At 32.9% G+C, this 14870-nt stretch overlaps 1 protein-coding gene across 1 annotated transcript in view; it reads left to right on the top strand.

Annotated features, from left to right (window-relative positions):
• LOC136031446 (disintegrin and metalloproteinase domain-containing protein 10-like) overlaps positions 1-14870 on the top strand; it is an 85418-nt gene that overhangs the window by 60278 nt on the left and 10270 nt on the right. The window contains exons 11-12 of the mRNA XM_065711041.1: positions 8471-8695; positions 12059-12175. Coding sequence (XP_065567113.1) covers positions 8471-8695; positions 12059-12175 — 342 coding nt within the window. The remainder of the gene's footprint in view (positions 1-8470; positions 8696-12058; positions 12176-14870) is intronic.

The raw sequence follows: 14870 nt of genomic DNA, 5'->3' as shown, positions 1-14870 counted from the left end.
GCCTTTTAGCATTCTCTGAAATTCTAGTTTGATGACCGAATCAATTCTTGAAATATGCTCTTTTGACAATGTATATGCACGTAGCGTCTTTTGATTTAGTTCAAACTTTCCTTCGATTTTTTAAATCGATTAGTGCGGTAGTAGTAGTAGTAGTAGTTTTAGCTGTAGTAGAAGTGGTAGTTGTAGCTGTAGTAATAGTGGTAGTATGTTAATATTCCAACTTAATACCCAGGGTCATTCCCAAGTTACGCCCTCTTGGCAGTCTTATTGATCATCTCTCTTGTAGTTGCTGAAAGGGCATACTTTTCTTAATAGCATATATTAGATGTAAACAATGAAAGAATTGCCTAACTTACAGTTCTTAACCTGAGGACTTTGGGGAGGTTGACATCCTCAGAAAAATAGTTACTGGACCTTTCGACAATGCTGGACAAATCTAATTTCTTAAAATTATGATTGGATGTGTTTTTGGGAATGATAGGCTTGTTGGGGAGGCACCGGTTGCACTTCATTCACTTTTGACTCTTAAAAAGGGCGCTAGATCTTCCGACTTCGTAAAAAATGAGCCCCGTCCGATCGAAAGTTTATGCGACAATCCGTTCTATTAAAACCTTATATGCCTGAGGCATAATTTACAACCCTTGCCCCTGGGCTCTGGAGGGTTTTGTCCACCCTGAACGCATTGTTATATGCTCTTTGGAATATTGTGAACAAAATGGATATCTCACAATTATATTTTAAAATGTTTGGGAAAAGAGGGTGTCACACGGGGGGGGGGGCTAGTTGCCCTCTATCACTTTTGACTCTTAAAAGGGAACTCGATTTTTAAGTATTTATTTAAATGAGCCTCCTCTAAAGTTCACTTAACCACTCCTTCCATAAAAAGCTTATATGCCACTGGGGCATAACTTAAGACTCTTGTCCCCAGACTCTGGTGAGTTGTGTCAACCTCAAATGCCTTGTTATGGATCTTTAGACTGTTTTTAAACAAATGGCTACTTTAAAATTTAATAAAAGGATGCATTTTTGAAAAATGTACCGTAAGGGGCGGGCTAGTTGGCCTCTCATCACCTCGACTCTTAAAAAGGGCCCTAGAGCTTCTAATTTTCAATCCAATGCATCTTCCCCTGAAGTTTATACGACCACCCTTTCCATAAAAACCCTTGCCCTGAGGGTTAATGAGGGGCGTCATCATCAAAGATAAAACTACTGGACCTTTCAAGCACGTTGAACAAAATGGCTATATCAAAAAGTGGATCGGATGTATTTGGGGAAATGATGGGTGTAGGGGAGGGGGACTGGATGCAATCCAATTCCTTTTGACTATTAAAAAGGGCACTAAAATTGCAATTTCCATTCGAATGAACTCCCTTCCGAGTTTCTATGACAACTCTTTCTGTACGAAGAGCCTTGGTCTAAAACCAAAAGGGGGGAGTAGCTGACCTCCAATCACTTTGACGTTTAAATAGAGCACTAGAGCTTCTGATTAGCAGTCAAATGAGCCCCCCTTCTAAGTATATGTGACCACGCTTTCTATAAAAAACCTTATAGGTCCCAGGGGCCCTAAGGCCTGTGGGGGATGTCATCCTGAAATATATAGCCTCGGGACCTTTTAGCTACGCTGAACAAAATGGCCACCTAAATATTTTGACTGGATGTGTTTGGGGAAATAATAGACGTCGGGGGGGGTGGGGATGGTTATCTTCCAATCACTTTCAACTCAAACTTTCAATGACAATCCCTTCTATACGAAGTGCCGTGGTCTAAAAAAAAAATCGCCCATATTGCTCTTTGCTTAAGCAGCGCTATTGCTCTGGCTATAATTGTGATTCATAGTCTCTCATTATTCTACGTTTCAAAGATAACCAAATAAGCAGAACAAATTAAACTATAGAAAATAAAAAAAAATTACAGAATAACTTACTGCTTCACTTTTTTTTACTAGTTTTTCCAGAAAAAAAGACTATGCGATTTAAATTAGTATATTGTATTTTTCTTTTCTAAAAAGAAACAACGACAGTTTGTGAAAACACGACAAAGGCAGTTGAAAAGAGCCAGAGAGATTTAATTTTTTAAATTCTTTAATCCGAATTAATTAGGCCTTTGGCCAACTTACTAAAAATTTCACTTTTAGAAACACTTAAAAATTAAATTTCCTGAAAAAAAAAATAGGAGTTATAGAACCTTTTGGACCGCCTGCCCTGCATCTGGTGGGATTGAACCGAGACTTGAAAATACTTTTAAACAAATGGATGAGATGGATATAGAGGTAAGATAAATAGATAGATAGACAGATAAGTGGATAGATAGATAGATAAACAGATAAGTGTATTTCAAAAGCCCATGGGCCATATATACGCAAAAGTATAAATAAATAACAAACAAGCAAGGAAATTAAACAACAGTAAAGATTGACCAAAATCAATCTTTAAAAAGAAAACACTATTAGAAAAAAAAAGACGCTACCAATTTAACATCTTTTAGCTCCAGGATTTCTTTAATTTATTTTGATTAAATCAGTGCAATAGATTTGGCAAGGAAATGAAAACATGGTCACGAATCATTAGTGTTTAAAGGGCAACTAAGCCCTAAATAATTCCACAGGCATGACAAACACTCTTCTGATCCACCCAATAATAACAATAATAAATAATAACTAACAATAATAACAATAATATAAATAATAATAATAATAATAATAATAATAAATAATAATAACAATAATAAAAAAATAAATAATAATAACAATAATAAATAATAACTAACAATAATAACAATAATATAAATAATAATAATAATAAATAATAATAATAATAATAATAAAAAATAAATAATAATAACAATAATAAATAATAACTAACAATAATAACAATAATATAAATAATAATAATAATAAATAATAAATAATAATAACAATAATAAAAAAATAAATAATAATAACAATAATAGAAGAAAAACCGAAAAAAACATTACACTGGGCATAATAAGATACAAGTGAATTTGAGAAGTGTTTATTCAAACAGTAGGCGGTTTTAATATTTCTTTGGATCTTGTATTTACTTTCTTCCTCCCAATAGCAAGTCGTAAAACATTGTGGGATCTTGTATTATGGAAGAATAGTGGGTTTTTTAAGTTTATCCCTATCCATGGTAATGATTTAATCCTAACTAAATGTAGATACTTTTTTTTATATGTTAGGGATTTCTTTCTTTTCTTTTTGTATGCTCCCTTCCTGTTTTTATGCCAGTATTTAAGTGTAGTTTTGTAGTCTGAAATTGTCTAAAACCTTTAGAAAAATTAATTTCCCAAAAACTAGTTAGAATGATTTTCTTGAAAATGCAGTGCAAAAAAAATTGATTGACATAGACTAATGTATGTTTTTTTTTATAGATATTTCCCCTGGCCGCGTCTGAAGTAGTTCTAAGTTTTGGGGATAATAAAAAAATATAGAAATACTAAAAGCCAATTTTAACAGAGAATTTTTAAGATGATTGATAATAAAAGTATAGCAATATTAGAAAATATAATGTTGGCAAAAAATCTTTGGGACGATAAAGAAATATTTGAAAAGTAATCGTAAAAAGGAGCGTTAAAAAAGAAGTACTAAGTCTTCTATTCAGTCAATCGTAACCATGAAAATAATGATACTACTTCTTCTGCTACTAACAACTCACAGCAGCACCCAGCCGCCTGAGGCCCAAACAGCTACGTACGCTCCTCCTCCATCCGAAATTATTCAAAGGCTCCCTCTTTTCATTCTCACAAGAAGTTCCAATTTCCATTAGTTATTCATTACTACATCCTACAGGCCCTTTCGGGACGACTTGGTTTTCGTTTTGCCCTAGAAGGTTGCCCGGCAAGGCAATCTGTCATTCTTCATCCACAGAATATGTCTTAGCTATGTCATCCTTGCTAACCTTTCTCAAAGTTCTCCAGGTACCGCCTTTTTAACGTTACTTTTTATTTTGATTTAAGAAAAACTTAGTTATTATTTAATCCATAGCGGTATCAAAAGAGGTTTTGCTATGTGTATTTTCTTCCCGAGTATTCCATTTTTTGTTTCTATCGCAAAAATAATCCTTTAAAAGCCTCTCCTCCTCTCTATTAAAAACATAAAGCACTGACACTAATATTCCTAGCTATCTTTCAATAATACTCCATATATATATATATATATATATATATATATATATATATATATATATATATATATATATATATATATATATATATATATATATATATATATATATATATATATATGTATATATATGTATATATATATATATATATATATATATATATATATATATATATATATATATATATATATATATACATATATATATATATATATATATATATATATATATATATATATATATATATATATATATATATACATATATATATATATATATATATATATATATATATATATATATATATATATATATATATATATATATATATATATATATATATATATATGTATATATATATATATATATATATATATATATATATATATATATATGTATATATATATATATATATATATATATATATATATATATATATATATATATATATATATATGTATATATATATATATATATATCTATATATATAAAAATAAGTTGTCTGTCCGTTACGCTAGATTATATCTTCTATATATATATAAAAGAAAACAAACTAGAATGTAAAAACTGGAAATTGCATAAATATTTCGAAATATTTTGACAATAGATAAAAGTAATTCGAAAAAGAAAAATGGTAAAAAACTAAAAAAAAACTAAGAGAAAAAACTAAAAAAAAAAATTAAAAATTAAAAAAATTAAAAAAAGAAAAAACCTAAAAAGAAAAAACGTAAAAAAATAAAAAAGATAAAAAACTAAAAAAAAACTAAAAAAGCTAAAAACTAAAAAAAGAAAAAACTAAAAAAAAAACTGGGAATTGCACAAATATTTCAATATATTTTGACAATAGATTAAAGTAATTCGAAAACCTTAAAACAGATACCCCAAATTTGAGGTTTAATTTAAATTGTTGGAGCTTTAGCATGCTTGGCACGTAAAGATTTTTCCAAGTGTCAATGTTAGAATGAACATTGAGAAATTGAAGAAAACAAATCAATAAAAAGAAGAAACTAAAAAAAGAAAAAACTAAAAAAGAAAAAAAACTAAAGAAGAAACTGTATCTATATATATAAAAATCTATCTTCTATATATATAAAAATAAGTTGTCTGTCCGTTACGCCAGATTATATCTTAAATATATATAAAAATGAAACTAAACTGAAAAGCAAACTGAAACTAAAAATGTAGAAACTGGTAATTGCATAAATATTTCTATATATTTTGACAATAGATTAAAGTAATTCGAAAACCTTATAACAGATATTTATAATTTTGAGTTTTATTATAAATTGTCGAGTGTTTGCATGCTTGGTACGTAAAATTTTTTTCTAACATCAATGTTAGAATGAACACTGAAAAATTGAAAAACATTGAAAAAGGTAGAATGTTACCAAAAAGCAAAAATAAAAGAAGCAAAAATCTAAAGAAGGTAAAAACTACAAAAAAAAAGAAAACAAAATAAAAAAATCTAAAAAAGCTTAAAAACTAAAAAAAAACTAAAAAAAGATAAAAAACTAAAAAAAAACTAAAAAAAGGAAAAAACCATAAAATAAACTAAAAACTAATAAAAAAAAAATAAAAAAAGCTAAAAAACTAAAAAAACTAAAAAAAAACTAAAAAAGGTAAAAACTAAAAGAACTAAAAAAGAAAAAAAACTAAAAAAAGGAAAAAACTGAAAAATAAAGGAGAAAAAGAAAACTAAAAAAATATAAATAAAAATAAAAAAAACTAAAAAGATAAAAACTTCAAAAAAAAACTAAAAAGAAAAAAGAAAAAAACTAAACAAACTTAAAAAAGGTAAAAACCAATAAAAAAAAACTAAAAACAAAAAAAAGGAAAAAATTAAAAATTTATTTCATCATAAGTTTTCAACTGACGAAATTACAGACCGGGACATCGGGACACAAATGACGACCGGGACACCGGCACATAGGGAATATGAATGACGACACTCAAAGAGAAAGCGACCGGGACAAAAGGAATGTTCGATTAGCAATCAACAAAGCACCGGGACACAAATGACGACCGGGACACAGGGAGTATAAATGACGACCAGGATATAAGTAAAAAAAACTAAAAAAACTAAAAAAAAGGTAAAAACTACAAAAAAACTAAAAAGAAAAAAAATAAAAACTAATAAAAAAACTAAAAAATCTAAAAATCTAAATAAACTAAAAAAGAAAAAAAAGAAAAAAGGAAAAAAATAAAGGAGAAAAACAAAACTAAAAAACGAATGTATATACAGACAAGGACACCGGGATACAAATGACGACCGGGACACAGGGAATATAAATGACGACCGGGACACAGGGACACAACTACAACGGGGACGCCGGGGGGCACAGGGGGATATAAATGACGACCGAGACACCGGGACACATGGAATATAAATGACGCCCGGGACACTCAAAGAGAAATCACAGACTGGGACACCGGGACACAAATGACGACCGGGACACAGGGACAAAACTACAAAGGGGATGCCGGGGGGCACAAGGGGATATATAAATGACGATGGCGACACAGGGAATGGTAGATTAGCAATCACCATCAACAAAGCTCAAGGGCAATCATTAGAATCATGAGGTATAGATCTGAATACGGATTGTTTTCCCATGGACCATTATATGTTGCATTTTCAAGAGTGTGTAAACAATCTATTTATATGCACAGACAATGGGACAGCAAAGAATGTTGTATATTCGCAAGTTTTACGTAGTTAAAAACATATATATATATATATATATATATATATATATATCTATATTCACAGGTGGGACGTAGGGACACAACTACAATGGCGCGTAACTAATATGGCGCGTAACGACTTACGCGCGCGGGGGGGCTTGGGGGGGGCGCGAAGCGCCCCCACCAACTAGGTGTTGGGGTGGCGCGAAGCGCCACCCCAACAGCTAGTATATATATATATATATATATATATATATATATATATATATATATATATATATATATATATATATATATATATATATATATATAAATGAGAAATAAATAATAAATTTATTTCTAAGAATAATTTCAGAATAAATGGGAAATAAATAATTTTGGCAATATATTTTTGCATATTAGGGGGTATATATTGCACTGGATTACACCGTATGTTTGTGTATCTGAATGGTTTTTGCACACTAAAAAAGGATGATTCTTTTACACATTAATATTTGTAATGGACCAAATAAATTACACTGGAAAGGTGTAATTCCGGTGTAATTATGTAAATTCCTGTGTAATTTTGTAAATTCCGGTATAATTCCTGTGTAATATTGTAAATTCCTTTGTAATTCACTTGTAATATTTAATATATCACACCCGACAAGGCAATCTGTCATTCTTCATCCACAGAATATGTCTTAGCTATATCATCCTTTCCCTCACAATAGCCGTAGATTGCTATTGCTAAATTACTCATTGCTTTGTAAGCCATTTACATACGTAGGCCTATTGAATTTGCCACCCCAACGATTTCTTGCTGGTATTCGACCAAAAAAGAAATATATTTCTTTACCACACTAAAAAATGTATAGACCAAGTAATAGAAACTCCACTATTGTCCTTTGTATAGCAACTGCTAAGTTTCTGTATTTGCAACCCGTATTGTAACTCATCTTGTACTCAAAACGTGATACCGGTTGTTAATATACGGGCTACGAAATAAGAAGAAAATAAGATTATCCAAAAAACATTATCGACTCATTGCAGATTTCCAGTCTTCAATTATGCATCTGAGTGTCAGTTCATTTAAGGTTTTTATTAAAGGAAAATGCATGGGGTCTACCATGTCTATCTCCATTCTATTTTTGACTGTAATGCAGGCACTGAGGAGTTTGTTTGAGGAAAGGGGCTTAGGAGGTAAAATATTTATAGGCGGACTTTCAGACTAGATGAGAAAAAAAAGAGCAGACATATCTTGATCAAAGGAGGGGAGGATATGGACTGAGAGCTTTAGAATGTTATAGCTCTCCCGCAATACACCAGGAAATCTCTTGATTCGAGGGAAAGGGTGGAGGGCTAAAATTCCACGTTTTTAAATTCTATTATTCAAAGGTGTTGTATGAAATCTGAGAACATATGAAGATATAACTTCCTAAAAACTAAATAGCAAGCTTTAAACTTTTTTTGGTTTTATCGTTTTGTTCTGTTAAAGTGTAGAATTTGATAAACATAGGGCAAAATGTGTTATATATTGATTAAGAATTACGAAGAAATAAGATTGTAAAAAGTATTATCAATTGATTGTAGATATTTAGCGTTCAATTATGCATCTCCGAGTTGAATTGTGTCTCTTTCCACTCAGTGTTGATTTATTTTAGGTGTGTATTAAAGGAGAATGCACGGGGTCGATGTGCACAAAATGGGGCATGCGAGAGTGCCTACTTACCAGTGCAATGGTAACTGATAAGCGGCGACTATGCGAGCTTGCTTGTCAAGCTGGTGATGATAATAGCACGTGCCGAGGGACAAGTGAGCTGGCACCGATCACGCACATTACTGGTGGTATTCTTTTAAGACCTGGATCCCCTTGTGATAATTACCAGGTAATTTGTGTTGATTTGTTTTTGTGCACACTTTATACCCGTTAACTATTGTATCAAGAATATGCTTGTGTCATTGAAACATTTTTATTTTGAAATGTTATGCTTTTACTCTTTATTTTTGTATTTACTTAAAAAAAAAAGATAGGAAAAAAGAAGCGGGTCGTCTGGACTTTACGAACTGTGACGAAGACAGTAAGATTTTTTCTAGGTCGAACAATTCTTTTTCAGAGTGGAAGACTGTTTTTCACCTTTTTCGCTCTTACCATGTTGATAATGTAGTTTCTATTCCTTATCTTTTTCCTTAAGATTTCTATCTTTTATCGATATATAGATGAATTCTTACAGGCCAAATTATTTGTAGTGGCAATTATTGGGAAACTAATACAGGGGATGACATAGTACCTGAAATTTTGCTAAGAGTCTGGAAAGCTCTTGCTTCGCTGAATTCCTGTTAAATACTGATGTTCTCGGGCAAGACATCGCTCCTCTGATTTGCAACTATGGCGATTCAGACCAGCCTCTCATTGGCGATAGAAGGGAGCTTGAAGAGAGAGTGTATGCGCTATTTACCGAAGGGGTTGGATGCAGAGTGTATGCACTACTGGGTAATGGGGTTGGAAACGGAGCATATACACTGTTTGGTGTACTGTTAGGTTTGGTGCATTCGGTTCCTACAGAAATGTAAGTAATGTAACTGGCGATTAGTCTTGGAAGGATCCTTGTTTTTCAGCAATTTTCTTTTTCTCTCCGTTAAGCATATCGTAAGTCAGTGGTTATCCATCTTGATGCCTGAAAAGATTGTGGGATTAAAGAGCCAAAAAGATGGTTTTTACATACGGATTCTCAAATACAGGGCGTAGGTGAACCAAGCTTTTTTATAATTTCAATAGAAACTCTGCCAGTCTGAACCTCAAAACCTTTTTTCGATGTATTCATGAAGCAACTTTTTTTCGTTATCTGTACCAGATATTCTAGCAGTTAAGAAAATTTATGCTTTTCTTTCATAGCTCTGAAATAAATCTACTTGGTTGTGGTTTATTGTTCTCAGCTTTTATCTGAAAGCTGCCAACCATTTATTTGTAATATCTTGTAATTAGTGCGTTTTTAAACTAGTAAACAAAGGTATGGGACTCATTAAACTATTCTGCATTTGGTGCAGTCAATACACACAATATATTCGCTTATGCAGAAAATTTATTGTGCATTGAAGACTGCGCAAAAAGAGTTTGTGGATGAAAAGACCATTTCAGAGTGTATAATTTAATTAATAATTTTGGGACTATGAAAATGCTTTTATGTGCCATTGAACTTAGACGGAACTACTTCTCCTATTCTCCTCAGCGATCTTTTTTTTTTTTTTTTTTTTTTTTTTTTTTTTTTTTTTTTTTTTTTTTTTTTGCAAAAAAGGTATGATGATGTTGGAATTTCTTTAATTCGTGGTTATGACTTTGATGCGCTTGTTTTTTTTTTCTTCTCCATGGGGTTGTATAAATATATGTAAAAATTACACCCATACCAGGTAGGGGGGGGGGGGTTCATTGATTTACCTGAATATTATATTTTGGTAATTATATACTAGATGGCATAGCTGACATAGGGACAAACTGAACACACTACTTGATTCCTTTTTCTGTGTTTTTTCCAAATGTGATAATCAATTCATTTACTTCCTGATGGTTCCATATAGCCTAAGAGATATATGAAAATTAAAAGAAAACACTAAAACAATGAAATTCATACTTATTGATTTGGAGGAAGTTCTTATTAATCAGGGTATCAAGTTTTCCTCTATTATTATACACTTTATAAAATTCATTTCAATTAGTATTTTGGTTAATTACGCACTCATTCACTCACAGAGATATATTGTAGACCGAAACGATAACCGAATTAGAGTAGGAGCTGTAATTGGGGTTGCCACCACGGTCAGTTCCTAAAGTGCTATAATTGCTGAAATGTGTGTGCTACACAGCGTTTTTCGGTCGCGTCTTGTGCTGCGACACGCGCATGGTTCGTTTAAATGTGCTTTGGTTAGTTTTTGGTCAATTTTTTTTCTTTTTTAATAAAGAGGAACAAGAATGTATCTTGAGCTCATCAGAGTGCTGAATGATAAAATACCGGCACACTTGTATATCCCGTATTTAAATGTTTTTAGATTATTGTCATGCATAAAAAATGTTTTGACATGTATTTTAATGTGAGACACATCCTGTAGTTGCGTTTTATATGCAGGGCTTGGAATTAGTCCCTAAAAGTCGCTGAAGTCCCTTTTTTGGCTGAAGTCCCTTCCAAGTCCCTTTTTATCTAGAAAGTCCCTTAACTCCGCTAAAAGTCCCTTAAGTCTCTATTTGGGAGCATGGTATATTTGGAAACTGAAGGATGATGTATTTGAAAGACCCTCAATATAGCTCCTCCACAAATTCGGCTGTATTTTTCTCTTGATTACGCCGTCGAAGTTCAGAAAGAAGTAACAAAGCAGTGGGAGCTTTGTCTCTGCCCAAAGTGTCCGTTAACTTATGTAAACATAGAAAGCTTATTACGGCACAAAATAAGCCTATATTGTGGGTGGGATAGATGGGTGTAGTACTGTTCAAATATAAAGAAGAACATTGACCTATAGGCTGGGTGGGATGGATTGGTCATATTGTGGTAAAGTTTAAGGATAGATAATTTCCTGTAGCTTCATAAAATGAACCATACCAGTATGAATTTGTTTGAATTGACTTATATTCCAAAGGTACAAATTATATATTCTTTCTCTGAGATTAGGTTCATAACTAATTGGGGGATGATTGAGAAGAGTACCATGAATGAAATGTTCAGATGGTAAAAATCTAAATGTTTTTCCTGCTGGGTTTCAACCTACTTGTCTTTCAAGTCTCCCAAGTGCATTTAGGAAAGGCACTTGGGAGCTTCAAATTTTGTAGCTCAGCTGGTTCACTGAAGCAAGACAGGAGTGGCAGAAAGATAAACAGATGGTGTCAGATTGGTGATGATGAGTTTTCTTTTTCCTACAAAATATTTAGGAATAATCTTAGCTGCCGCAAAGGCTTTTACGCCTTTAATCAGCCTGCTTCGTCGGGCAAGCACAAGAAACATGTTGTAATCCATATCAATTCATTACAGTCACGATTATGTGGATCTGCAAGGCAACAGGCCTAATGAAAAAACAAGGCCAATAGGTTTTAATCTACATGTAATGCTGAACTGGAATATATTTAATTTCAGAGTGTCACTACCTAGAGATTTGATGAGGCTGTTTTTTACACAGATTTACGTAAATGTTAATGAAAACTGCTCTCATTCCAGAGGATGGGGGATTTGCTGCTGATATCATCTGAATAATTATAATTCATTTTTTAGGGCTACTGTGATGTTTTCCTAAAATGTAGAGCTGTGGATGCTGAGGGACCTTTGGCCAGATTGAAAAATCTTCTCTTCAACCGAGAAACGCTTATGACTATAGCTCAGTGGGTAACGGTAAGTTTTTCAACCCCAGTTTATTGCTTAAAATACAGTCATAAAAAGAGCATATTTAGCTACATACCCATGTGGAAAAGAAAGGACTCTTTTATGCGTAAATTTGATGGCTCTTAAATTATTCTGATCACATGGCTCTGTATATTAAAGCTAAATGTATAGACAATTTTACACGTAAGTGGAAAACTATAACAAAATCTATTTATCAAATATGAAATCGCATCTAGTGCCACCGCTCTTGAAAAAATAATCAAAGCTCTGAATATCGTGCCACTTAAATAGATCTAGCTGAAATCCTTGAATATTTTTTGTTGGTTTGTCTCTTTCTCTCGTCCCTGATGCTCTGTAATCAAAACATGGGCTTTTTTTCAAATTTGGTTCAAACTTTTCAAGTAGTATTTTGTCCAAATGTTAAAGGTCACGCACATTTCGGTTATTTCCCCCTGTTAGAGCCCTACTAATAATTAATCATCTTATATTCTTTGATTTTTGTATCATTTTCGTCTGCTAAGCAAAAGTTAATGAGCAACAAATCCAAATGCCAGTTCAGTTGTCGATACCCAAATGCCAGTGCCAGGTGCCAAATGTCAAATACCCAAATGCCAAATGCCAGTTCAGTTGTCGATAGAAAGTCATTCATCGTTGGTAATGCGTGGTTGCCCATTCAGCTACCTCAATGTGATTTTGGATTCCGATAAGCTAATAAACTAAGCTTTTTAAGTTTGCAGAAAAGATAAGTCCGACTTGGTAAAGTAGAGAAGATGAACTTTTTACTAACATAGCAAGCTGTTGTGAGTGGCTCAATAATATTTCAGGAATGGTCCTCAAGCCTGATTTTAAGGCTTGGAAAGGTGTCTTGAAGATAGGTTTATTACCTTTCTGAAATATGAAAGAAAGAAAGGGAAAAGAAATATAAGTTTCAGGTTAGAGTTGGCTGCATCTCTTAAACTGTCAGCCTTGGCAAAATACCTCACAGGTTTAGAGCTGGATTCTGAGCCAAGGTTGCATCTTTTTTTCATAATTAGGATTGTCTAATTTTCTTAGAATCTTCGAGCTTAAGAAATCAGAAGGACTAGACGTAAAACTTTGACAATCCCTTTGTGGATTCGTGGTTTTGATTGAGTCTGGAAAATTTCCTCTTAAGACAAACATTCTGCAACTGCATGAAAAGTCAGTATCAAGGAGGGCAGGGGAGAGATGATGGGCTGTGGAAAAACCTTCCTGTGCCTCAGTTAAGGTCGAGAATCATTTCCCCTATGTTTCATTCACCCGATACAATAATTTCTGACCTAATAATAAGCCTCTCGTTTATGCTTCAACCTCTTATTTGTAGCATGTAATTGACTTTATTTAAGATGAGGCGATGGTTATATCCTGTTTTAAAATAAAGGTTGATTATATTTTTGCAAAAGGTGAAACTTGTAGGGAAAGGTGAAACTAGGTAAGTGGTTAAAACAGCTAGACTTGAAATCCTTTGTCCAAGAGGACAAGGTTTCGAATACTGCTATCGATGGTTATTTTGTTTGGAACTGGGGTCAGTGACTTGACTCTGTAAGCTCATCCAGAGTCGACCCAGCTCTAATGGGCACCTGGAGATATCTGGGAAAAAGGTGAACAAGGAAGGGTGTTTGAAAGCACAGGGTGGCTGATCCCAACCTTCCATTGCACTTCCTGCCATGAAACAGAGATCAGTACCACCAGTAGTAAAGACTGTAAAGTCCAACGTTGTATTTTTCTAATCTAACTTTTTTCTTTTTTTAAAATATGGGGCAAATTACAAAAATTATTAGACTTGAGAAAGATGCTGATTTCATAGTTTTCCTCCTGCTTACGTGCTTTTCTGCCGGCTTTGACTTCTGACCCATTCTTCGAAATTTTGCCACTGCCTTTCATCAAAATAAGAGTATTTCTCAAGACAGTCTAGGAAACAATAATAATGATATATTTATCCAACTCTACAAAAGATTACAGTGGAACGAGAAAAAATAAAATAAAAAAGAAACTAAGCGCAGCAAGAAAAATAAACACTTATTATTGCAGAAAAATGTCGTCTGTTTGGTGTCACAGGTATCAATACTTATCATGAATTTTCGACCACTGCTTAACTGGATTCGTAATCCCAAACTTTTCGAGACGGGAATTTCGGTGCAGCTTAGGAATAAACAATGGAGACTTTTTGTATGTAAGAGAGTATTTCTTGATTTTATCGGTGTCGCTGTCGGTATGTAGACTGGACGGACCAGCGAGATAAATAGCATGAGTTTGGCACATTGAGCGATAATCAATATGCCTATGTATTTAAAGTCTAATACTGTAGGAATTGCATGACTTCTAAGGGTAACGCTGTCACTTTATCGCGTTGAATGTTGGAAACTAGAACTTATCCATGTTTGTTAAAAGGCCGATAGACCAAAAATCCTTTTGCAGTTGGTTCAGGTTATCTTGTAAGTCTGCTTTCGCTCTGCTGTGAAGAAAGACGTTGTCACCGTAAGCAAGGTAAGATAAGTTGATACTCTGAAGTTGAAGAGAGGATGAGATGCTTTTCAGACTCTTTAGAAATGGCTTGTTTGCAAATGACAGGGCTTACGAAAAGGTAATAAAGTTTCACGATTTACACAAAGATAATAAATTTGGAAAACACTGCTTTAATCAAAACGGGTTCTCCCCGCGCTCAAGAAGCGTGTATATCGAGTGG

Source organism: Artemia franciscana, chromosome 9, assembly GCF_032884065.1.
Source record: "Artemia franciscana chromosome 9, ASM3288406v1, whole genome shotgun sequence".
In the NCBI taxonomy this organism is placed as follows: domain Eukaryota; kingdom Metazoa; phylum Arthropoda; class Branchiopoda; order Anostraca; family Artemiidae; genus Artemia; species Artemia franciscana.
This window is presented reverse-complemented; position numbering and strand designations above follow the sequence as displayed.